General features: G+C 37.4%; 1 protein-coding gene across 1 annotated transcript in view; it reads right to left on the bottom strand.

Moving 5' to 3' along the window:
* DPH6 (diphthamine biosynthesis 6) overlaps window positions 1-26,969 on the bottom strand; it is a 152,928-nt gene that overhangs the window by 53,263 nt on the left and 72,696 nt on the right. The window contains exons 4-5 of the mRNA XM_036446708.2: window positions 16,200-16,273; window positions 13,151-13,269 (exon numbers count right to left, since the gene is read on the bottom strand). Of these exons, the coding sequence (XP_036302601.1) occupies window positions 13,151-13,269; window positions 16,200-16,273 (193 nt within the window). The remainder of the gene's footprint in view (window positions 1-13,150; window positions 13,270-16,199; window positions 16,274-26,969) is intronic.

Genomic DNA, 26,969 nt, shown 5'->3' with positions numbered 1-26,969 from the left:
TATCAATTAATCGTAGAAAAATTTTTATAAAATTTTTTTACCCTATTACGGGCAGCCATGTAGGCCACCATAACTCCATCTCCCAAATCTACGCCGTCCATATTCTTGTTATAATCCAGGACAACATTTAGTTTTTCTTGCCTTCTTCCTCGCTTTTCAATCATTGTCTTTTCGTCATTATGAATAGAACTGAGCATCAATACGTCTTTTTTATCCTTCCATTTTAAAACCGTAAGTTTGTAGAGTGTGATCCAAGATGGCTGCTCGGACAGACACCTAACCGCAGCAGCACACAACAATTTCAATGGAATACAACTAAAATGTAGAGTGGACATCGCCCAGAGCTACAGGTAGTCGACTGACTGAAAATGCTACAACAAGAAGGAAAGAGAAAACCAGAAGGAAAGTCAGAGGAGCTGAAAAAAAGCCTAAGGTACGGAGACATGCTGTGTGCTCACACGCACGCGCACGGAGAGGTCGCAGCCGGAGAGAAGGAGAGGGCTGGGTGCTGCCTGGCGATCCCTAGCAGGAAGGAAATAAAACCCCCAGCCTGGGCTAAACCCCCAAACCAGCAGCGCTGACCCCCAGTTATGAGCCAGACCCTGGGGACCCAGGCTCCGGCGGGGGAGATGAGGCTGTGAGGAGGAATCCCAAGCGAGCAGCAAAAAGCAGGGCCCCCAGAGTCGCGTGCACTTTGCGCGCAGAGGACTGAATGTTGACTCTGATGCTGGATTACCCTAGCCGGAAGAAACAAAGCCTCCGGCGGTGCTGAGCCTCAGTCCGAACTGCTCTGAACCCCAGTCCTGGACCAGACCCTGGGGACCCAGGCTCGGGCAGGGGGAGACGGGGCTGTGAGGCGGAATCCCAGGGGAGTGGCAAAAAGCGGAGCCCCCAGAGTCGCGCGCACTGCGCGCAGAGGACAGTCTGTTGACTCTGATCCTAGACTCCCCTAGCGGGAAGGAGAAAAAAAAAAAAAAGCTCCAGACTGGAGGAATGCGACAGGGAGCAGGAGCCCTGCCGGACACCAGCCAGGACACCAGCCAGCCTGGCGCCCGGCAGGGAGCCGGGCGACGAGGCCCCTAGGGGGAGGTGCCCCCGAGCCATCGACCTCTGAGCGCAGGCAACGGAGCCAAGGCCGGGGGCTGCTTCCTGGGCGGCGCCGACCCCGGCAACAGGCTGGAGCAGCGCGGAGCCCGCGGAAAACAAAGGGGTGCCACAGGCCAACCTGCTGAGCTCCCAGGACAAGGAGGAAGAAACCAAAGCTCTCAATGTGAAGAAATCAAGTGAGAGCAAAAGATAGTAAAATTACTTAAGAAAGAATACAAAGAAGATCTTGAAAAATCAAAGACTAAGTCAGAACTCAACTCACCAGACAACATTGCAACATAAATGTGTTTAAAAAAAAAAAAAGGACAGAATGTTGGAACAGCGGTGGCCTAGAGTGCCCAGGCACAATGCAATGGCAACCGGGCCCGGAGCAGCAACAGCCAGGCCCCAGAGCAGCAGTAGCCAGAACCAGAGCAACAAGAGCCAGCACTGGAGCAGCCAGACCTGAGGTGGAGGCAGCCAAGCCCAGGGTGGCCAGTCCAGGAATACCGAGACCCGGAGTGGCCGGACCCGGAGAAGCCGGGCCCAGAGCAGCCGGGTTGGGAGCAGCCAGGTCCAGAAGAGCAGTAGCCAAGCCCGAAGCATCCAGGCTGGGAGCGGCCAGACTTGGAGCGGCCGGGCCCGGGGAAGCCGGACCCAGAGCAGCCGGGTCTAGTGCGGCCAGGCCCGGAGCAGCAGCTGCCAGGATGGGAGCGGCCAGGCCCGGAGCAGCCGGGTCTGGTGTGGCCAGGCCCGGAGCAGCAGCTGCCGGGCTGGGAGCGGCCAGGCCCGAAGCAGCGGTTGCCAGGCTGGGAGCGGCCAGGCCCGGAGCAGCCGGGTCTGGTGCGTCCAGGCCTGGAGCAGCAGCTGCCAGGCTGGGAGCGGCCAGGCCCGGAGCAGCTGGGTCTGGTGCGGCCAGGCCTGGAGCAGCGGCTGCCAGGCTGGGATCGGCCAGGCCCGGAGCAGCGGCTGCCAGGCTGGGAGCGGCCATGCCTGGAGCAGCCGGGTCTGGTGCGGCCAGGCCCAGACCAGCGGCTGCCAGGCTGGGAGCGGCCAGGCCCAGAGCAGCTGGGCCCAGAGCAGCCGGGTCGGGTGCGGCCAGGCCCGGAGCAGCAGCAGCCAGGTCCAGAGCAACTAGGTCGGGAGCGGCGGTGACCAGACCCGGAGCATCTGGTTGTGGAACGAACCAGAGCAACAGAGGCCAGGCCCAAAGCAGCCAGGCCCGGAACAGCTCGCTTCTCGCCTGCCCCTGCCCCAGGGCGGCCTCTCAGACATGGCTGGAAACTTTTGTGGGAACTTGAGGGTCTGCTGAATCAAGTGATGAAGGCTTAGATCTGGATGTGTTGAGTTAGTATAGCGCTGGGGTGTTGATCTGTGAGTGCCTTGGGTGGGGCCTGGATGAGGCTGGTTGACCTACTGTATTTGGAAATGTCTTTTGTGTGAAATGTATCATTGGGCGTGTGGTGGTATTATTGATATGAGAAAATGCTAAGTAGCAGATTTACTATCTGAAAAGGGATTTACTATCGAGGAAAGGGAGGGAGGAAGAGACTGAACATAAACTGTGCACCTATAAATGAGGACAATGGGTCATGGGGAGGGGGCGGAGGGTGGGGTGGGAACCTGGTGGAGGGGGGAAGAAATGAGGAACCTTTGTAACAATATGAACAATAAAGATTGATTTAAAAAAACAAAAACAAAACAAAACAAAAAAAAAACCCCGTAAGTTTGTCTTTGATTCTTACATATGTTCATTTTTCTGTAATTTTTTTGTTTTTATTTCACTGGGGATTCCGACTCTGTTTATCCTCATTGTTCCAACAATGTCTGTATTGTTTTGACACAAGAGTTCAGCCAAATGAATTGATGTATAGAAATTATCTAAGTAAATCCTATACCCTTTATTCAGTAAGTAATGTGTTAACTCCAAAACAATTCTTGTTGATTGTTTTTCTTGTGGGTAGTTCGAACCATAATTTGTGTGCTTGCCTGTGTATAAAATTATATTTTTTACGTATCCAGATTGGCTTTCACTCAAAATAAACAACTTCATTCCAAATCTAGCTCTTTTTGTAGATATATATTGTTTCCAAGATAAATTCCCTTTCCATAATAAAAGAGATTCATCTACGCATATTTCTTGTTTCACATACATAAAAACTTTTAAACTTTTCTGACAAATCAATTGATAATTAGATCAATTTTATATGTTTTTTTATTATATAAAGGTTGGAGATATAAAAAATATAAGTAAATAACATATAATAGGAAAATAGGTAGGTAAGTGTAAGTACTTACCCATCACTGCTCACCCAGAACACGTCCACTACTCTCAATAGCGAAATTATACTGATTCCCTCCGTATCTCAAATTCATGTGGAGACATGTATGGATGACTAATACCTTTGTTGTTTGGAAATATATGTCCCGCCCGTTTCAGGGCGCAACATATATTTCAAGGACGTATTCATATGTCCTACCCGTACCCGATATTGTTTACATTTGACGTATTTATAGGTCCCACTCGGTTAACAGGTTTTAAAGCTCTGTTGTTCCTCCTGGGCCATCTCCAGATGCAGCCAGTCTACTAAAAATGAGCTCCCTCTAGCGTCTCTATTTAGACTAGCAAGTCCTTTTCATCATAATGAGCTTTCAGGAATATTTTGGTCTGATGTAATACTCCAAGACCAGCACCAAACCCCCTACAGAACTAAAACAAAAACAAAAACAAAAACAAAATAACAACAAAAAAAACAGAGGCAATAATAATCAAGCCAGAACATGGATTATTATCATACCATGGTACAATTTTACAATATTTGTGCAATTTAGGAAAATTGTTTTGCACTAAAATAATATAGTCACATGAGAGTGTCAATTAATACACCAAATAGAGCTATGCCTGGTGTCATAGGTTTTCCATAAATAATTCCAGAGAGGAATTATCAGTAATGTTGATTCATTATACCTTTCCCAAATACATCTCCTTCAAAGATGGTGTTTCAAATTCTTGAAATGAATTCTATTTACATTAACATATTCTGTATTTGAAAAACTAAATCAAGCAATGGTAGGCAGCAGATATATTTTCCATTATATGTAGATTAATAACATTATAGAAATTTCAGGTGTACAACATTATCATTGAATATCTGTATACTCTATTATGCACTCACCACCAAAAGTCTAGTTTCTATTCACTTGACCTTCTTTACTATTTGACATCTATCCTTTTCCCCACCCCCACTGCCCTCTGGTAAAGCACTGATCTGTTGTCTATATCTATGAGTTTGCTTTTCTTTTGTTCATTTGTTAACTTTTTTGTTTTATATTCCACATGAGCAAAATCATATGGTTTTTGTCCTTTTCCATCTGGCTTATTTCATTTAACATAATACCCTCTAGGTCTATCCATGGTATAACAAATGCCAATATCTCATCTTTTTTATGGCAGAGTAGCATTCCAGTGTGTGTGTGTATCAATTCTTAACCCATTCACCCACTAATGGAAACAAGTTGTTTCCATATCTTGGCTACTGTAAATAATGCTGTAGGTACATATATCTATTTGAATTAGTGTTTTATTTTTATTGTTTTCCATAGTGGCTGCACAAATTTGCATTCCTACCAACAACATCTGAGGGTTCCCTTTTCTCCACATCCTCTCCAATACTTGTTATTTTTCTAGCTTTTTAGATAACAGTCATTATGGTTTGGTTTACACTTCCCTAATAATGAGTGCTACTGAACATATTGTCATGTCTGTTGGCCATCTATATATTTCTTAGAAAATTATTCAGATTCTATGTCAATCATTTAATTGTGTTTTTTTTTAGTTGAATGAGTTCTTTATATAATTTGGATATTAACCACTTATCAAAAATATCATTTGTAAATATATTTTCTCATTTGGTTGGTTGTCTGTTTGTTTTGTTGATGGTTTCCTTTGCTGTGAAAATGGTTTTTAGTTTGATGAAATCCCATTTTTCTATTTTTGTTATTGTTTCCCTTGCCTTTGGAGTCAAATTCACAATAAGTCCGATGGCCAGAAGATTAGTGCCTAAGTTTTGTTTCATGTATTTTATTATTTCAGGTCTTACATTCTAGTCTTTAATCCATTTTGAATTAGTTTTTATAGATGGTGTAAAATAGTGGTCTAATTTAATTCTGAAGAGACTGCTCTTTTTCCCATTTTCTAAGTTTGGCTTGTGTGACCTTTAGTTGTCAATATATGGAGTTATTTCTGGGATCTTAATTCTGTTCCACTGGTCTGCATGTCTGTTTTTCGGTCACTACCATACTGTTTCGATAACTATGGCTTTGCACTAGAGTTTGAAATCCGAGAGTGTGATACCTGAATCACTTCTAGATTTCTGTCTTTGAGCTTGCTGATTCTCTTTCCATATCTACTCTATTTCCGATGATTTCTAATGCATTCATCATCTCATTTACTCAGTAATTCTGATTCAGAATTTATTTGTTCTTCTTTATAGTTTCAATCTCTTTTATTAATTTTTTTCAATCCTCACCCAAGGATATGACATTAAAAAAAAAAATTGATTCCAGAGATAGGAAGGGAGCAGAAGGAGGAAGAGAAGGGAAGAGGAGGAAGAGGAGGAGGAGGACAAGGAGGAGGAGGAGGGAGAGGAGGAGAAAGAGACATACAGAGACAAAGAGAGAGAAACATTGATGTAAGAGACAAACATTGATTGGTTGCCTCCCCTAAACACCCTAACTGCAACCTAAGTAGTATGTGTCTTGACTTGGAATCAAACCTGAAACCTTTTGTTGTCTGGGATGACAATTCAACATATTGAGCCCACCTGGCCAGGGCTTGTTCATTCACTTTAATGAGTTCATCGAACTGCCTTTCTTAGTTTTCTTTTAATTTATTGAATTTCTTTATGACAGGTATTTTTGAACTATCTACCACAAAAAAATCACAATCTTTTATGACTTTGAGTTTGGCTTATGAAGAATTATCATTTACTACATGCAAAAGAATGAATCTAGATCACCAATTTATACCATACACAAAAACAAACTCAAAATGGATAAAGGACTTAAATATGAGATGGAAAACCATAAAAATACTAGAGGAATCCATAGGCAGCAAAATATCAGACATATGCCGAAACAATTTCTTCACTGATACTGCTTCTAGCGCAATGGAAACTAAAGAGAAAATAAACAAACGGGACTACATCAAAATAAAAAGCTTTTGTACAGCAAAAGAAACCATAAACAAAACAGCAAGAAAGCACACTGCACGGGAAAACATATTTGCCAATGTTATCATCAATAAGAGTTTAATCCCCAACATTTACAGGGAACTCATACAATTTAACAAAAGGAAGATAAACAACCTAATAAAAAAATGGGCAACTGACCTAAATAGATACTTTTCGAAAGAAGACAGAAGGAAGGCAAAGAGACATATAAAAACATGCTCAGTCACTAATCATTCGAGAGATGCAAATCAAAACAACAATGTGGTACCATCTCACACCTGTCAGGATGACTATTATCAACAAATCAACAAATGACAAGTGCTGGCGAGGATGCAGAGAAAAAGGAACCCTTATGCACTGCTGGTGGGAATACAGACTGGTGCAGCCACTGTGGAGAACAGTATGGAGTTTCCTCAAAAAACTAAAAATGGAACTCCCATTTGACCCAGTAATCCCACTTCTAGGAATATATCCCAATAAACTAAAAACACCATTTAGAAAGGATATATGTACCCCTATGTTCATGGCAGCACAATTCACCATAGCTTAGATTTGGAAATAGCCTAAGTGCCCATCAGTAGATGAGTGGATTAAAAAACTGTGGTACATCTACACAATGGAATACTGTGCTGTGGTAAAAAGGAGTTCTTACCATTTGCAACAGCATGAATAGAACTGGAGAACATTATGCAAAGTGAAAGAAGCCAGTCAAGATAAATATCACATCTTACTCATCTGTGGAATATAATGAACAACATAAACTGATGAGCAAAAATAGATCCAGAGACAGAGAACATCAATCAGACTGTCAAACCTCAGTGGGAAGGTAGAGGAGGGTGGGGGTAAGGGAAGAGATCAACCAAAAAAGGTGTGTGTGTGTGTGTGTGTGTGTGTGTGTGTGTGTGTGTAGGTGGGTGAGTTTTCAGATTCTTTGGCCTGAGAGAATAAATTCAGACCACTGTTTAATTATTTTCCATTCTCAATCATGACCCTCACAATTAGGCCGAACTCCTCCAGATTAGAAAAGATAGAATTTGCTAAAAAAGTTTTAAAAGGTGGTTCAAGAATGCCCCTCCCATCTCCTAAAACATCAATTTCCTATTTTTCTTTCCATTTTTCTAAGAAGCCATCTAAACAAGATCCAGTTGAGCAAGTTATCTGCTTTCCTTCCACTTTTTATTTCTCTCCTTTGTGCCTCCTTTCTTTTGGATGGCTCAGAACTTTTCCCACCAATCAGCCTTATGCACATGACTAAGACAGCAGATCTATCACTGCCCCTGAGTATTCTTGTACCTTCACAAGAGCAAGGTTCTCATGACCTACTCCCATCACGTCATCTTTTGTGCCAGCAACATTAAATTATGTCTCTCTCCGTATAGGGTTACTTGCACTTGGATCATTCCTATTCTTATTTTTATAAACTTCATTTGTAGTCTGGGGAAGGAGTAAGGAACTTACTCCTCTCAGGGTATAAGCACCAAATCAAAGACTTTGCCCCCTATGGCAGGTCAGAAGCACAGACAAAACTGTCACACCATTCATCTGCTCAACCCAAATAATCCTTTACACTCAACAATGTCCAGAATAGTGATATGGCCTCCTGAATGTTAATTTTAATAATCCATGACAATAATTATTCCCCAAGATGTTTTTATTTTCTACAGAGTCCTAATTGTTAAATAGAATACTCTTAGCATTCAGTAGTCACCCAACCTTCAGCTCCAACTACCTATATGGTTTTTGCAGTGATCAATTTAGTTATTTTGTAAGCAAATATGACATTCAAGAAGCAGGTTTCCCAGAGATAGTGTAGCTTTACAGTGTAGCTTTGGATACAGAACATGTACACTGTGTTCCAGTTAAAAGCCTGCTCAGATTGGCCAGAGTCAGAGAGGCGGTCTATTAAAAAAAGAACTGCTGTTACCTTGGAAGTGGGGGGTAGTCTTATACAGCGAATATAGGCCTAAACCTATGTTTTAACTGTAAAATTAGGGGGTAGTCTTATACGTCCAGTCGTCTTATACGCCGGAAAATACGGTGATTGATAGGCCAATTTACAATAACAAACTAACAAACCAGAGACTTTACCTAGTGTAAAGGTTTACTAATAATTTCAAGGATACAGGCAATCAAAGGGCCAGATGAAGCAAAGAAGGGAGAAAACTATTGGTATTTTCTAAACACATTGAACCTGCTCTGACCTAGGTTAAAATGTAAGCTCTCTAAGCAATGCATGTAGTTTGCATCATTTATGCAAGAGGTAGCTACTTCAGTCATAAACCATCTCTATTCCATATTCAGATAGTTATATACCTTACATGACATGTTCCAGGAAACCATGTCCCAAACCCAAAGATTCCAGGTTTGTTTACCAAAATTAATCACAGTAACCAGATACATCCTGCCAAAAGCAATCCAAAGATAAGGACTCTTCCCAGATAGTAAATACCATTAATGACTTTTTGTTTGTTTTTGCCATAAGGTCTATAGTTGATGCTTATAAAATTATATGATGTATTCTTCCTTTCTTTTCAGGGAATTTATACTAGTTACTAGAAAGAATATATTATATATATGCTATTTGTTTTTTGTTGCCAATAATTATGGGACTTTCTAGTAAGTAATATATTCTGTGTCCTTGAGTCAGAAATTTTTCACCGTGAAAGAAAGTACAGATGGAATACAGAATTATTATTGTTCATACATAGCCCTGAATTTGATTTCAAAATATTATAAACTTATGAGGATATATATATATATGTATATGTGTGTGTATATATATATATATATATACACACACATATACATATATATACACACACATATACATACATATATATATATATATATATATATATATATATATATATATATATATATTCCCATTAAAAGAAATCTGTGTACTCTTAAGAAACGAAAACTAGAAATCTAGATCTTGGGCACAAAATGTACAAGATGATCTTATGTGTTCATAGCACTATTTATACACTCATGTACCACTTAATGACATGGATATGTTCTGAGAAATGCATCATTAGGTGATTTCATCATTGTATAAACATTACACAAACCTAAATGGCACAGCTTATACACACTTAGGCTACATGGTACAGACTATTGTTCCTAGGCTATAAGCCTGTACAGCCTGTTACTATATAAAACAACATCAGATTAACTCAAGCAAAATAGAAAATTTGCAATCAAGAGATGTAGTAAGCATGAGATGTACAAGGCTACTGCTAAAAACAAACTTTTATTAATAGAAAGAGTACACTCTAAAATAACAATAAAAAGCATAGTATGATAAATATATAAATCCTACCTAATAAAAGAGTAATATGCAAATTAACCATCATTTTGCTATGCCCACCAGCCAATCAGAGCAAGTATGTGAATTAACCCCAACCAAGATGACTGCAGCCACAGAGAGCAGGAGGAAGGCTTGGGTTTCCCGGGCAACAAAGAAAGCCAAGCTTCTGCAGCCCTCGTAGGCCTAGGACTCCATTCTAGGCTACGAAGTTTCAATTACAGAAGGTAAACAAATCCAAACAGAAATGGCTGCTGGCCACAGAGCAAGCAGGGGGACTTGGCTCTGGTCTAGGCTACAAAGTTTCAATTAAAGAAGATAAATAAATTCCAGATACCAGGGCCTTGGCTTGGGTCACCAGGGGATGTGGCTGGCCTGCAAACCACCATAGGCCCCTCACTCAGGCTGCCTCACGCCCCAAGGGAAGGGAACCCCCACCCTGATCTGGGACACCCTTAGGGCTAATCAGCTGGCCCCCACTCATGCACCATTCCTCTATCCTAAATAATAAAAGAGTAATATGCAGATTGACCATCACTCCAGCACACAAGATGGCTGCCCCATGTGGTTAAAGATCATGCCCCCATGTGAACACAAAATGGTCATCACAAGATGGTCAGCAGGGGAGGGCAGCTGGGAGGGACCAGGCCAGCAAGGGAGGGCAGTTGTGGGTGATCAGGCAAGTAGGGAAGGCAGTTTGGAGGCAACAGGTCTGCAAGGGAGGGCAGTTGGAGGCAATCAACCCTGTAGGAGAGGGCAATTAGGTGTGACCAGGCCGGCAGAGGAGGGAAAGTGGGGACAAACAAGCTGGCAGGGGAGCAGTTGAACATCAATCAGGCTAGCATGGGAGTGGTTAGGGGGTGAACAGACTGGATGGCAAAAGTGATTAGGGGCAATCAGGAAGGCAGGCAGGCAAGCAGTTGGGAGCCAGTAGTCCTGGATTGTGAGAGGGATGTTCAACTGCGTTTAGACCCAATCTCACCAGTTTAAACGGGCAGTTGGACATCCCTTGAGGGGTTCCAGATTGGAAAGGGTGCAGGCTGGGCTGAGGGACACCCCCACACCCCATGCATGAATTTTGTGCACCGGGCCTCTAGTAGTATAATAAACACAGTATAATAAATATAGTAACATAGTCATTTATTATTGTTATCAAGTATTATGTACTGTACATCATTATATGTGCTATACTTTTATATGATTGGCAAAATAGTGGGTTTGTTTACACCCATATCTCACACACATGAGTAATGCATTGTGCTACATTATGATGGCTATGTGCTACTAGGCCAGTGTTTTTCAACCTTTTTTGGGCAAAGGCACACTTGTTTCATGAAAAAAATCACAAGGCACACCACCATTAGAAAATGTTAAAAAATTTAACTCTGTGCCTATATTGACAATATATAAAGTAATTCTCTTGAATAGGAATCAAATAAACACAAAGAAAGTATTTTATAATTACTTTATTATGAAATATTAAGTAAACAAAATAGTGAAAAATTATAAAATTCTTGTCTTGTCTGCACCTATGGCACACCAGGCAACATCTCGCGGCACACTAGTGTGCCGCGGAACAGCGGTTGAAAAACGCTGTACTAGGCAATAGTAATTTCTCAGCTCCGTTACAATCTTTTAGGCCCATCATTGCATATGTGGCCCATTGTTGACCAAAATGTGACACAGGCACCACTGTAATAGCACTAAACTAGAAACTACCTACATATCAACAGTGGTAAAATGGACAATTAAATTGTGGTACATTCCTACAATGGACCTCCATACCATAATGAGAAGTAGGCAAATGATTGCTTTATTCAATAATGTGGATTAATCTCATAAACATAATGTTGAGACAAAGAAGCCAGACACAATTGTGTATGATTCAATCATATTAAATTAAAGAACAGGGAAAAAAACTAACCTATAGCTTTGTCAGGGGGGCTTTTACCTTTGGTAAATACTGAGTAGGAGGATATAAAAAATGCCACATATCTGGATTTGGGTGTTGATTACATAGTTATTTTCACTTTGTGAAAAAGCATCAAATTTAATCTAATTCATCAATTCTTAGTTATTTACTAATGATTTGTTCAATTTTTTGAATTTGTGTCTCTCTGTGTTTTCTTCTGTCTTTCTCCCTTCCTTCCACCCTTTCTAGAAATCAAGGGGAAAATATCTTCAGGTGAGGATTAATAGGGGGAAAAATTTAAATCTATACTTTTGTCACTGAGAGGCCACGAAAACATTGGCTTAGTTTTATACTTTACCCTAATGTTTAATACAATTTATCACCATCTCTGACCCCAAACTAAGGGTACTCACACACCCACACATACAACTGAAAAGACATACAGTATCAGTTATATACTATAATCAAAGAAGCAAGGTCATATTCTTTGGCTCTGTCTTTCTAATGAGGCAGGTTCTCTATGAGTTCTAATCCTATCCATTCTCTAGTAGCAAAAGTGATAGAGTGTGTACTGTCCAGTGAGCTGTCACATAAAAACCATTACAGAATTAGGCAATCTTAGAAAATCCAAGAGAGAGACCATACTTTAGATTCATATAGAAAATTAATTACAGATATACCTATAGTGAAACTGCAATCATAAGAGTTGCTTAGCAACCTTTTCTCAAAAATAAGAACAGAACACATTTCAATCTTTCTCTTTTTATCAACTGCAGATTCTTTAAATAAGGCTTTCTACTAAAAATGAGACCTTGACTTCAACAAGAAGAGAGTAGCTTGGTATTTGCCAAGGAGAAATATTATAAAATCTTTCTTTTAATGCTGTTTAAAATGTGAATTTATTTGTAAAATATTCCACAGCTTGAGACCTTGTTATTTCAGAGATCACAAAAGTAAACACAAATGATTTAGGCTTTGAGAAGCCCAAGGCTCCAGGGCATTTCTTATAATAGGTTCATGAAATAAATGTATTGGGCTCAAACCCTCTGGTTTCTTGAAAATGAATTATAAAAATGCAAAACAAATTGTGTTCATGTGTAATATCCATATTTGAATCAGATTACCACCTGCCTACTACATGGTGTCTATGGTAACTGATCAAATGACATCCTCACAAATATCATTTTTTCACCAACCTCAACAAAAACCCACTACTCTGCTTATTTCTGATATCAGAAATAAAGCCAATAATTCTATTTTAATATTATTCAAAATGTTAACAAAATACAAGGAAAATATCATGTGTGGTGCCAAATAGTTTTTGAAAGGTTAAAAATTCAAACTGTATTTCCTGTACCCTATGAACCTGAATTCCAAATCCTACAGAAAGAACTTAAAAGTCTATAATGCAATACCAGTTTTAGAGGCAGTTATCTATTTAAAAATAAAATGATGAGGCCCACTATTAATTACTACTTTGGTAAATGGTCAAAACCCCATCTTACTCAACTTTTGATATTCTAAATCATTCTTCTTTGTTTGTTGTTACTGCTTATTAGTGAACTCATTATCTGTGTGGTAACAGATAGCTCTCTTTTGAGTCTGGCTACATACCCAAAGCTGCTACTTTGATGATGATCGCCTGAATGTTAGATGCTATCATTTCTCGGAGCAAATCTTCCTGTTTTCTCTGCCAAAGGTAAGCTAAAGGCTGAAGATTAAGCCTCTTACACCTATAAAATAAAAAAGTTAAAAAAATCAGGTGATATCTTAATGTTCTGTACTTGCATCCACTACTTTGAGTTTAAATATAATGAGTCTCTCAAGGATTTCAGCATTTAAAATGTTTTTAAAAACATGTTTTGTATAATGGAGTTTATATATACAACAAAATATTATTTAATTTCCACAGACTATGCATAAACAGTTAAAAATAAAATCTCCAGGCAGGTTAGAAGTATTAGCTTTATTAAGACTCTATGTACAATAAGTTTAATAATCTATGCAAAAGAGCTTCCAAATGTCAATGGATAATTATCTTTGTTTTTAGAACTTCTTGAGTATAAAAACTGTAAAGCATATGCAACATAGGTAAATAAATTTAGCCTAATAAAATAATCATATGTTGATTAAATTTACAAAAAATAGTTACATGAACTATTTTTATCTACTAACTGAAAATTTTAAAAGAATTTGACTCCGTGAGAATAAAATAAAAAGAACAAATGGTACAATATATTGAATTATTGTACTACATATTTTACATTTTGGTGCAGTAAAAAGAATATGGTTTTGGGGTCAGGACAAATCTGGGTTTGAAATCTACTTCTGTACTCACCAACTATGTGACTTCAGCAAGTCAAAACTAAGCTATAGGTTTTTAATTTCCTAGTTCACAAATAGGAACAAAGACATTTTCTTTCAAAGTTCTTGATACAATTAAGAGATTAGAAAGTATAGTCATCCTTTACTCTTCTCTTCTTCACATTCCTCACGCAGTCTACCACAATGCAGAATATGATCACTTCTCACCAATGCCACCACTAATACCCGGACTGGGGCACCATTACATCTTATGCCAATACCTTCCTAACCTCATTCCCTGTTTCTACCCTTGCCTATTAGAATCAGTTTTCCATACAGCAGCCAGTGTGATCCTTACAGGGGTCCTCAAACTTTTTAAAGTGGGGGCCAGATCACGGTCCCTCAGAGAGCTGGAGGGCCGGACTATATGAACTACTAATTCCTACTGTAACATCTCGGCTGCGCTCACTGCCCAAAAAACCTGGCGGGCCGGATCAGACTCCTCTGCGGGCCGCATGTGGCCCGCGGGCCGTAGTTTGAAGACGCCTGTAAATTTATAACATAATGGATCACGAGATTCCTCTACTCAAAACCCTCTTCATCACTCAGTAAAAGTTCTTGCACTGACCTACATGGACTTCAGCCTGGTTAGCTTTCACACCTTATTCCTACTACTCTCCTCTCACTCCAGCTGCCACCACTACCCTGCTCACTCTTGCCTAATACTAACTAGGCTCCCTACGTCTTCTCTTGCTTAATACATCTGTGTAAATATCACTTTCTCAAAGACTATAATGGATTAAAAGTAATATAATGAATGTAGTACAATGCTCAGATAAAATAGGTATTCAATAAATGGTAGTCAAAGCCAAGCAATGAGTGGCTGAAATTAGATTTCAAACAAGAAATTTAGCTCTAAAACCCATCATCTCTAATGTCTATAAGGTTACTTGGTTGACTACTCTATCCCACACTGATCTCTTTCTCTCCGAAAATTCCGAACTTTGTAAATGCACCACATGTTTGGTCATTTACTCAAGTATGGCCTTAAAATTATTGCTACTTTAGCCCCAGCTGGTTTGGCTCACTGGGTTGTGCATCAGCCTGCAGACTGAAGGGTCCCAGGTTTGATTCTGAACGCGGGCTCAGTCCCCAGTTATGCACATGCAGGAGGCTCCTCATCATTGATGTTTCTATTTCTCTATCTCTCTCCCTTCCTCTCTGAAATCAATAAAAATAGATTTTAAAAAATATATCACTACTTTTTTCATGTACATATACCCTGACTTTCAAAGAAAAAAACAAAAAAAATCATTCTTTACTGTAGAGACTTTTATATAAATTTCCTTTGTAAAATGTCCCAGAGTATATAGTGCTATGCTGAGGCAGTTAATACAGATATGATGAAACTGAAACTAATCATGTAACATAAGCATTTCATTTCTTGCTCTCCTCACCAATATTTAATGCCTATTAGTCAAACTAGTCTCTACTATTTTTAGCTGTGATTTTTTTAATTGAATACAATTCATTCCTTTCTGTTCTTATTACAAAATTCTTGACTGTTGGTTTGATATTAGAGGTTAAATTTTGCCCAAGATACTGGAGTCCACATTTTCTTTTTTGCTAATATAATTACACCTAAAGCCTCTATATGATATTTTGATTATCCAAATAAATTAAAAATGAAAAATAAATTCATTTGTATTATTTTGCCAAACATTAAATAATCCATATTATCATTTGACTTTATATGTTTTTTTAATAGATTAATGAAATGAACTGTTTTGGTATTTATACATACAGACAGTGATTTACTAGTGCTACATTCCTTAGAAGTGGGAAAGAGTAGGGAGCAACAACCTAAAAATTCATTGAAAGTTGAATGACTTTATATAGAAGTATTTCTATCATGAGTACTTTTGGCTAAGAACTGAATCCTAAGGACCAAAGAAGGGGAGAGTCCTTAATAAGGACTTTTTTTTTTGTCTTTAAGAAATTACTGCATTTCTTCTATAAGCTCCTGAATGTTATTACAAATGATAAGGAGTTCATATGATAAGGAGTACTGATTCAAATGAGAAAAAAATTGAAAAATAATACTTTTTACTTTAAAAAGTTTTGCCTTAATTTTTTATTATAAATAATGTATTTTTTTCCTTATGGTAAGTAAGTTAGAGTTTTATCCACGTGTGATATAAGAATAGAACAAAAATAAAAGTGCAACTTTTGTTAATCAGGTAAACAGCTCCATGGGCATATAGGATATCATGTTTATTTATTATCTGGATCAATATATGTTTCATTTATTCGCATTCTTAAAATACATGCATATATAAATATAGACTAATGTTCTTACACATTTTCTACTCGAACACGCTGATAGTCAGAAAGTATAGCGCCTACTGATATCCCTTCCACTTCTTCTTTTTCCTAAAAATAAAGAAAAAATATATAACATGAAAAATAAACAAACATGTGATTCTGCATCATGATCTGAAAATTATAAATGAAGTATGTCTCATTTGGAAAACCATCTTGAAGGAGAATAATTTACTAAAAATGCAATCCATATTCAGGAAGAACAATACATACATTTAAGTCATCCTTTCAGCTGGGGAGAAATTAATTATTCTTTTTACTTACAACCCAAATAACTACACACCATTTTCCATGGAAAAGGTAAAGACTAAGTCAGCTTAAATATGCAAAAGACTTCCAAAACGTTTTCTCACTTAACATACTTGTAAAAACTCACTGATGTTTGATGAAGTTTTTTGAGAAATTTCTATTTAAGGAAAATATTTTCCCAGATTATCTTAAAAAACAAGCAAACAATGGCATAAGTAGATAAGGGAATACAATGATTTGTATCTTAGAAAAAGATGACTGATAAAAAAGCGGAGCACCTGGGAAGAAGAGGTGGTACAGCTATTGCCTGGAGAACAGAATAGAACAGAGGATAAAAAAAAATATATGATGGGAAGGAAGCAATGAATTATGATCAACAGAGTTACAACTAAGGATATCCAGTAGATATCCAGCCACGACCCACAGGGAAGAGGACTAGTCTATCCAACATGCTCATTAATGACCTGGAGGAGAATGTAAATTTAATATGATCAAGTTTGCAGATGACACAAACCTAGAATGGATGAAACAGAAAAGAAAGGAAGATCAATCAAGTACATGGATGGATATGGACAACTTGGGAATTTGGAAGGAGAGGTCTAAGATGAGATTTAATATAAAAAAGTATAACACAATACACTTAGGGAAGAATAATACACAATACAGGTATAAACTAGGGAACTATTATCTAGAAAATAGATTTGGAGAAAGTGACTGGGGGGTAATTACTAGTAACAAACTAAATAGAAATTCTCTGAATAGGCATAAAATAAAATCCATCCTAGCATATGAGGTACAGAGAAATTACTTCAGAGACATGACTTCATTATTAATACTCTCGTCTTTCCTAACCTGGGAAACCTACAAAGAAAAATAATAGTGTTTCACATAAAAACAAATGTAGTATTTTGAGACATACAATAGTAAAACAACCCACTGTGTCTAAAAGGGTGCTATAATAAATAAACAAAAACGCACAACAAGAACCTCTCATGTCTTTGGAGATAAAGCCCAACTAAAATTTCCCCTCCAAAATGACTGAGAAATATCTGTCAATCCTCCCCAAAATAAAATGACTCTATTAGATAACGTGTCCAGGTAAAGAGCTATTTCCTTTCCTACTTTCTTATTTCAGCAACTTTGTGAGAATATTTGCTTATAACCTTTCTCTAACCTTCCTAGCCATTTTCTTTTTATAAAAGTCATTGTATTCATTAGGAAAATTCAAGGTATAGTGCTCCTCATTAAATGTAAATATGGCATTGATCACAGAGTAGTGAACAGTGTTATTGAGAGATCTAAATTTCAGTTCTGCCACAAAAAATATAAAGTACTAAGTATTGTGTGTGTGTGTGTGTGTGTGTGTGTATCTCTATAGATCATGCAAACATAGATAAGAGCCACTGTGTTTTTAACTAAGTCAAATCACTTTTAAAATAATAATTGGCATTTGTTATCCATTTAAAATGTGCTAATGTTCTCATTTAATGCTCACTACAATACTAAAATAATAATTATTTAATTCTTCTTAGTCTATGTGCATTCTCTGAAATCCTCTTCCACTTGCATCTTTTTTTAAAAAATTTTCTATGTGATAACACTTAACAAATCAGCTCTAGAATTATATACCCAGCTGAATTCTGACTGTTTTTCAAAAGTAGGTTTAAATAGAGATCATTATTTTTTTGAATGTGAACATCTTTGAAAAATAAGAGCAGTATAAAAAAATTCTGACCTGAAAAGTTAAATAAAGCAACTAAAAATAAATGTTTACAAAATATTGTAACAATAATATAAAAGAGGGTTAAAATTCTCAATGAGGAAAAACCAAAATGTGTCCAATTGTTTATCCCTTAGATAGACTAGTCCTCTTCCCTGTTGGATACACTAGTCCTCTTCCCTGTGGGACACTGCAAAAATACAGGGATAAAGCTAATGGTTTCGTTTGGTTTTGGTACTGAAAAATGTACAAAGTAACTTAGAAAAGCTAGTTAATATCAAATGTTCTGAGCCTTGTACTCTTCCTGTCTAATCTTGATCTGCAGATACTCAATAACCATGGTGTAAGGCAGAACTGATGTTAGGGCAGCCAAGAGTTCATGGAGAGGCCCATCATTTAAATATAGGTTTTACTAATGACTTGTTCACCAATATTGGTTACTACAACCCACTAGAAATCCAATCCTACCACTAATAAGCACTGTGATTTTAAATAAGTTATGTAATAAGTTATGTAATTTCTATATGTTTCTTTTTTCCTTATCCATAAAGTGAGGATAATAGTTCCCTTTTTCTAGGGTTATTGTGATGATTGAGTAAAATAATTCAGATAAATAAGTGTCCAGTACCTAGTAAGCAATCATTAAATATTTTCTTCTATCACTATCATAACCTTCATTATTATAACTACTTCTATAATTATTTGTTATTACTTCTACTGCTAACTACTATTGAGTACCACCACCACTAGCATTATGGATTAAAGGCCTAACTTGATAGGCTTGCTCATGATCACTTCTCAACACTAGCCTACTAATCTGTGATGGTTAATTTAAAAAAGTATATATTTTATTGATTTTGTACAGAGAGGAAGGGAGATAGTTAGAAACATCGATGAGAGAGAGTCATCAATCAGCTGCCTCTTGCACACCCCCTACTGGGGATATGCCCGCAACCAAGGTACATGCCCTTGAATGGAATCAAACCCAGGACCCTTCAGTCCCCAAGCCGACGCTCTATCCATTGAGCCAAACCAGTTTCGGCTGTGATGGTTAATTTTACAGGTCAACATGACTGGACTAAGTGATGCTCAGATATTTGGTGAAATATTATTTCTGTGAGAATGTTTGGTGATACAGATTAGGATATGAATTAGTAAAATGAGTAAAGATAGCTCTAATCAGCCCTCGCTGGTTTGGCTCAGTGGATAGTGAGTGCATCAGCCTAAGGGCTCGATCCCCAGTGTGGGGCATGCAGGAGGTAGCCAATCAATGATTCTCTCTCCTCATTGATGTTTCTATCTCTCTCTCCCTCTCCCTTCCTCTCTGAAATCAATAAAACATTTTTAAAATGATAGCTCTAATCAGTGTGGGGGATTATCATCCAAATTGTTGAGGCCTGAATAGAACAAAAAGGCAGAAGGACGAATATGCTCTCTACTTGAGCTGGAAAACCCATCTCCTCCTGACCTCTGACATTGGCACTCTTGGTTCTTGGTCTTGGACTGGGATTTACTTCATTGGCTCCCCTGTATCTCAGTCTTCTGGGTTGAGATACAGGGGAGCCAGTGAAGTATTCTTTCACTATCAGTATTCTTGCCTTCAGCTCAGCTTGCAAATGGCAGATGATGGGATATAGTCTCTGTAATCAGAGGTGTTAATCCTTTATAAGAACCCTCTTTTAATATATTTTTTGCCCTATCAGTTCAGTTTCTCTAGAGAACCCTAATACAGTTCAATAAAGTGAAGAATATATGCCAAAGCAACAAAATAAGGGGCTTAGTGTACAGCCATGGTCAGCAGTTTAGTGTAGCTGAAAAGCATATGCAGAAGAGACAAAGGCTAGAAAAGTTGAGATCAAACTGTTCTGAAGCATGCTCTGCAACCTGAAGACAACTGAGAACCTCTCCCTTTGGGATTTGTTAAAAAACAAAACAAAACAAAAGCTATACTGAGGTACAATTTACATAAATTAACTGCATTCCCAATCTCTGTCAATGTAAAACACACCTGCAAGTCTGATGAGATGGTAGTCCCAGCAGCTATCTGATTTATGTGGCTAAACCTAACAATAGAGAAGGTATTTGCAAAAGTAAACACATACTCACAAATTGGCACAATCACAACTTCATTACTGCCACTACTTCTATACCTACTTATATGCAAAATGACAGTTATGCCAAGGATTTATTCAGAAAGACCCAATATATCAACACTCTGCTTAAGAATCCAAGGGCTGAATACCGATAGTCAACCATGCTTATTAGAATACATTTTAATTGTTAATGTGGCAGAATCTCAACAATCTATAAATTTCTTCATTGAGATTAGGATGCATTAGGTAGAAAACAGCTGATTTATTCAAAACTGGTAATGTTGATAGACAGGCACATGTATGTACATGCTAAACATTTATAAACAAAGCCAAACCTTTGGCCTTTTAAAGACAATGCAAGGAATTCAGCTCTCGTGAACTTTTTCTTTCTTAGGGAAAGAAAGATCAACTCTTCTTCCTGAAATAATGCATGGTGCACTAAGCAATGACTTGCCTTACAAAGCTGGACTGAGTGAAAAATGAGAAACAGGAAAAGGAACTTATACTTTTTACTTTACATAACCTTATTTTTCTTGATTTTTGTTTTTTTTTTTTTTACCAAGAATATACAACAAGAAATTTCTAAAAATTTACATTAAAAAAGGAACATAATATTCTTGAAGAAATTATTCAGTTCTACATAGCTTTATTTCTTCCACAAGATTCCAGCATTTGAATACCTTAGATAAAACACTTTTGAATTCTAAGTTAGTTTACAGAGAAAAACAAAGATATAAAAAACTTTAGTTAATATGTTTCTGGAGAAGAGTGTAGGGGCTATAAAGAAATTTCAGGCCTAGAAGCTTGATAATAGCCATGAAAAGTACCTATATCTCTCCCTGGACAGATGCTAGTGCCTGTTAAAACCAAAATTTATGCACAGCTCCACTATACCAATTTGGGTAAGCAGAAAAAAGCCCCACCCATTTACCTCCCAAAAGCTGCTGTGTTGGCAGGGAGATGGGGGAGAACAGAGGACTGATCATATAGGGAAAATAATTTTGGGGAAAAATTGTCACAAGAAAAAAAGTGAAGTTTTAGAAACTATTGTGTGTACAAAATAAAATTTAAGAAACAAATAAAATTAAAGGTGAAAAGAAAATTATCTGAAAAGGCAAGTAAAAATAACAAGAGAACTTTTAAAAAAGGTAAGTGAAATTAGGCAGTCAGAAAAAGATAAATACCACATGATTTCACTCATTTATGGAATATAAAGAACATTATAAACTACTGAACAAAAGTAGACAGAGGCAAAAAAGTATCGAAAAGACTGTTTAACTACAGGGGCAAGGTAGGGGAGGGTTGGAAGGTTAAGTGATCAACCGAAGGACTTGTATGCATGTATATAAGCACAACCAATAGACACAAGACACTGGGGTGGGGAGTGAGGGCAAGTATAATAACGAGGGGTAGAGGATAATGGGGGGGAAAAGGAGACATATGTACTACTAGTTGTAATACCTTCAAAAAGAATTTAAAAAAATGTAAAGAAAATACAATTAAAAAAAAATAATGTTGGCATGAAAAGAAGTAAAGATCCAGAATCTGTAACACAGAAGAACAAAATTGCAAGGTGGCAGATACAATGAAGACACTTACTCAGATAACAGAAGAAACAAGAAACAATAAAAAAGATGAAATTTTGTAGACAGATAAAATAAAGGATAAGGGATAGATAGCATAAATCCAATAACTGCAATTAATATTGTTAAAGAACAAAGAACAAATGAAATGCCATAAATAATGAAGCTATCCTAGGAGAAAATGTTGCTAGAAGGAGACATATTTGAATCTTATGGAGAACTAGCAAAATAAACAGAGAAGGACCAATTCCTGCCAAAGGTTGCATTTTACAGATAAATAAAAACTAACCCTAGGAAATGTAGATATCTATGTTCACAAATCTTCCTTTCCTGAAACCAGGGACATGAAGGAAAGAAATAAAAAAACCTACAAAGAAAGAAGGTAAAAGGACTTACAATGGACATATATGCCAACCCATAGACACAGACAACAATGTGGTGATGTCCAGAGAAAAGAGGGTGTGGTAGGAGGAAGGACTTACAATGGACATATATGCCAACCCATAGACACAGACAACAATGTGGTGATGTCCAGAGAAAAGAGGGTGTGGTAGGAGGAATGAGCATAACTGTAATAATTTAAACAATAAAAATATTTTAAAAGAATACATTTTTATTTACAATGAGGTTAGGGAGAAGCATATCCTACAAATTATAAAAAAGAGTTGCCAAGACACAATATATTTTGCATCAAAAGATATGTTGAGTTAAACCACAATCCTCTCTACCTGAAGAGCCCAGTGTAGATTTGTAACATACAAATGCAGAACATTCTAAGAAGCTCACTATTATCTCCCAACTTAAAAAGACAAGGATTAGACATGAACTAGCAGGTATTTAAACATATTTTGAAAATGCTATAGTTAAAACAGTGTGGTGCTGACCCAGGAATAGTCAAATCAATGAAATAGAACAGAATGTACACAGAAACTCAAGTGTATATAGGAATGTGGTACATGATAAAGTTGACAGTGAAAACTGATGGGAAAGGATTCTCTATAAAAAATGATATTGAACAACTTGCTAACTATTTAGAATGACAGAAAGTTTTTATCTTTACTTCTAGGTTTTTAATACAAAAATCCTATATAACAAATGCAAATTGTCCCCTCAACTGGGAGTTCCATTGGAAGTTCAACCAGGGGGCGGGGCTGGCCTGCCAATTGCCTGTGACCCCTCCCCACAACAAGCCCCACCCCTGATCAGACACCCCTACCCAGATCAGGGGCGGGGCTGGCTGGCCAACCTTCTGCATACCTTTGGGGCAGGTTCGTTGGACCCCACCTGTGTACAAATTCTACACTAATAAAAGAGAATGATGCAAATTGAGCATTCCTTCATGATGCCCACCAGCCAATCAGAAGTGAGTATGCAAATTAATACAACAAAGTTGGCAGGTTAATATGCACACACAGACGCCGATTGGCTGGGGGCGTTCTGCACCACACAAGCCACTCTGGGCTTTTGGGCAGCATGGGAAGGCGGAAAGGCAGCTCCTGCTGGAACGAAGGCAGTGCTGGCAGCCAGGGGAAGGAAAGCCCACATTGGGCCTCTAGTAAGTAAATAAAAGCATAATCATCCAGAATATAAAGGCGAATTTTTCCTTTTGGGAAAACCATTATAAACATTTAGAAAAAACAAAAGCCTTAAAGATTTCACTATGTCTCTCAACTCTCAGTCAATCAACATCTTTTTCACTAGATTTTTGCCCCTTCCTATGAAAATGGGTAAACTGACCCTGCTTGAGTGTCTCTTTCCATCTGGACAGTTTAAGGACTAGATCTTGTTTCCCCTGCACCATCGATTTTTACTCCTGCTTCATGTTCATCATTATAGAATAGCTGTCATAGCTGCTGAAAACTTATGTCCTCTTCCAGGAACCACTATTTCTACCTATTAAAGTAGAACACTTCAAAAGAGTTTATATATTTTCTCCCATTTCCTTATAACCTATTCTCTTCTGAACCCATGTTTGAAGTGCCCAGAGTTCAGTCTTCACTCTCTTCCTTTCTCTGGCTACAATAATATTAATACACAGTGTTTCATCATGGTTCTAAATATTATCCATTAAGTTAAAAACTCCTGCTTCTCTCTGAGAGCCAGAATCCAAATATCAGCTCTAATGATTATGTGAGTTTCTACCAAGTATCTCAAACTTGAACAGATTCAAAACAAACTCTTGATTTAGGCACATACTCCCACCCATCCACCCCGCGATCCTTCCATATGGCTCTTCATCTTAGGAAATGACACTGCAAATATATTATTGTTTATGCCCCAAATCTTATAATCATCCATGATTTCTCTTTCCCGTATAATTTAACATCTATTAAGTAATTGTTCTTTAGCCCCATCTTCCAAGAATACCCATAATCCACAAACTTCTCATCTCCCTCACCATCACCACTGTAGTCTTACCCACTATCACCTGTCAAATGGACTACTGCAATAGTTTCCTAACTGGACTCCTGAGTTCACTCTTCTTTACTACAGTTTATCTCCACAGATTAACCACTGCTCTTTCAAAATATAAACCAGCTCCCTAACTGAAAATCCTCCAGTGTTTTATTAGCATACTACTTCTGAGTAATATCCAAGCTCCTTGCAGATAATATAAAAGTATCTATATGACCTGGATCCTGCCAACTTCTCTGACACTACCACCTGCTATTATCCTCTCAGTTCACTCCAATAATAATCAACATTGGTCTTCTTGTTGTTCCTCAAACATTTAAACTTGTTTCCATCTCAGGCACTAGGGGAAAAAAGTATATATAATTTATTAGCTAACAAGTCCACACAATCCTAATCATCTATCTCCCTTTGGTATTTGATTGTATAATTGAACCTTCCATATTAAACAACTAATAAATTAAGGGCTATTAGTCCTATTCTTATCCCTAAAAGAAGTATGAACTAGAACTGTCTATCTGAGTTTAAAACCTAGTCCTAAAGCCTGCATAATGACTACTCTTAAAATCAGTACCTGAAAGTACCAGGAACATAGATACAAGAGGATCGAAATGGATTTCTACTATGAAATGTACCTGATTTATCATTCTCATTCAGATGCAAAGCTCTACCATATCACAGTTAAAATGCTCCCAACACAGAGATTGGGATGATGAAAGCATTCAACCATATGATAATAATAATCATTATAAGTTTAGAAGGAGGGTTTAAAGGTAGAAATATAGACCCAAATTAGATTTGTACATTCAATATTTATTTGTTCACAAAGCCAACAAGATAAATTAAAAAGAAGCTGTCCTTTTTTACAAATGAAGTCTAGGCCTACTTATTTTAAAGATGAGAAGATATGCAGTTTGCATTTATTGGGGATATTATTTTCTTTGAAAAATGCTTCAGTTACCAGTATTATTCCATTAATGAGTTCTTGCCTATTGAGAAAAAAAATGATCTACTGAATTTAAAGTGTTTTTCATCTGAAAGGCATTCTAACATTTATAATGTGAACCATTCATTAAAGAAGCACACTTGCATTATAAAGTTCTGAGTGGCAATATTTGGACTTCTGGCAACATGACATTATTAAATAAGAAACATTTGTGAATGCCTACAATGTGCTAGGGCCTGTATAAAAAAAAACCACACACACACAAACAAAAAAACCATGAAATTTATTTGGCCAGTAAAACACTAAATTTTTCCCCCCTTCAAAATAAGGAGAAAACCCTTTTATTTGCAACAACATTACTCGAAGACATTTTTCACTTCAGCAGAGTTATACAAATCCAGGTTCACAGAAATAACAGAAATGAATACTATTTTATATGAAATAATAATATGAAAATGACACTTAGAATTTCCACATATTCAGGCCTCTGATTAAAATTTTTTGATTTGTTAAAAAAGCTTTTGTTTTTTCTAACATCACTAAATATAAAACATTTTAAAATGGAAAATAATCATCATTTGGAGTTCTTCCATTAAACTGTGAACACAAGACAGACTTTTAGTAATTTGTAGCATTATTTTCTTCCTTTGTGAGCTCTCTCAGTTAAATAGAGAAAAAGTTGTTAAGGCTAAAAATTAAATGACAAATAAATTGCAAAGAATCATAATCATTTGTTATTTTTTTCCATTTAAAACTAAGGAGGTATTATTTTGAGTCTCCATCTTAGTTGCCATAGTATGACACTCCCAGTTTTGAATAAATCAGCTGTTTGTTACAGTGTGTCCCAATCTCAATGGAGAAATTTAAAAATTGCTAGTCATCCTAGATCAAATTTGACATGGAGAGTACTATGCTAAGTGAAATAAGCCAGTCAGAGAAAGACAAGTATTATACAATTTCACTTATATGTAGAATCTAATGAACAAAACAAACTAACAAACAATTTAGAAACAGACTAATAGATAAAGAGAACAGACTGACAGCTGTCAGAGGGGAGGGGAGTTGGGGGACTGGGTGTAAAAGTGAAGGGATGAAGCAAAAAAAAAAAAAGGAAGAAAAAGTCATAGACATAGATAACAGTATATAGATTATCAGAAGGAAAGGGGATGGGGGGAGGTAAAAGAGGATAAAGGGTGGATAAATGGTGATGGAAGAAGACTTGACATGGGGTGGTGAACACACAACACAATATACAGATGATGCCTTAGTATGGTACACCTGAAACCTATATAATTTTATTAACCAATGTCACACCTATAAATTAAAAACACACACACAAATGTCTAATTGAAAGTAGATTTTTTCCCAAGTTTCCCAAAAATGTTCTTGATAAATTTTTTTTAAAAGGAGCAGTCTTTAAGATGTTTTGGTTTCAATCTATGTACACTAATTCGTAAATGCCACATAGATTACTAAACAAATAGGTGTCTCATTTTTACATGAATTCTGGTAATAATCCTGGTTATGAAAAAACCATGGTGACATTTTTAATGAAGAAGCAAGGGCTGTGATTTTCATAAGTTCACCAAATAAATAAGAGGTATCATTATCAGGACAAGGACTCAGGTCTCTCAACATCCAGTTATGTATTCCTTTCATTAAGGAAATGAAAAGAAAAGCCTAATTCAGAAATAACTTAATCATTGTGTTAGGAAAAACGAAGCTCCTCCTGTGTTTCACCTTC

Source organism: Pipistrellus kuhlii, unplaced genomic scaffold, assembly GCF_014108245.1.
Source record: "Pipistrellus kuhlii isolate mPipKuh1 unplaced genomic scaffold, mPipKuh1.p scaffold_m20_p_1, whole genome shotgun sequence".
NCBI lineage: Eukaryota > Metazoa > Chordata > Mammalia > Chiroptera > Vespertilionidae > Pipistrellus > Pipistrellus kuhlii.
Note: the sequence above shows the minus strand (reverse complement) of the source record. Positions and strands in the feature narration are given on the sequence as shown.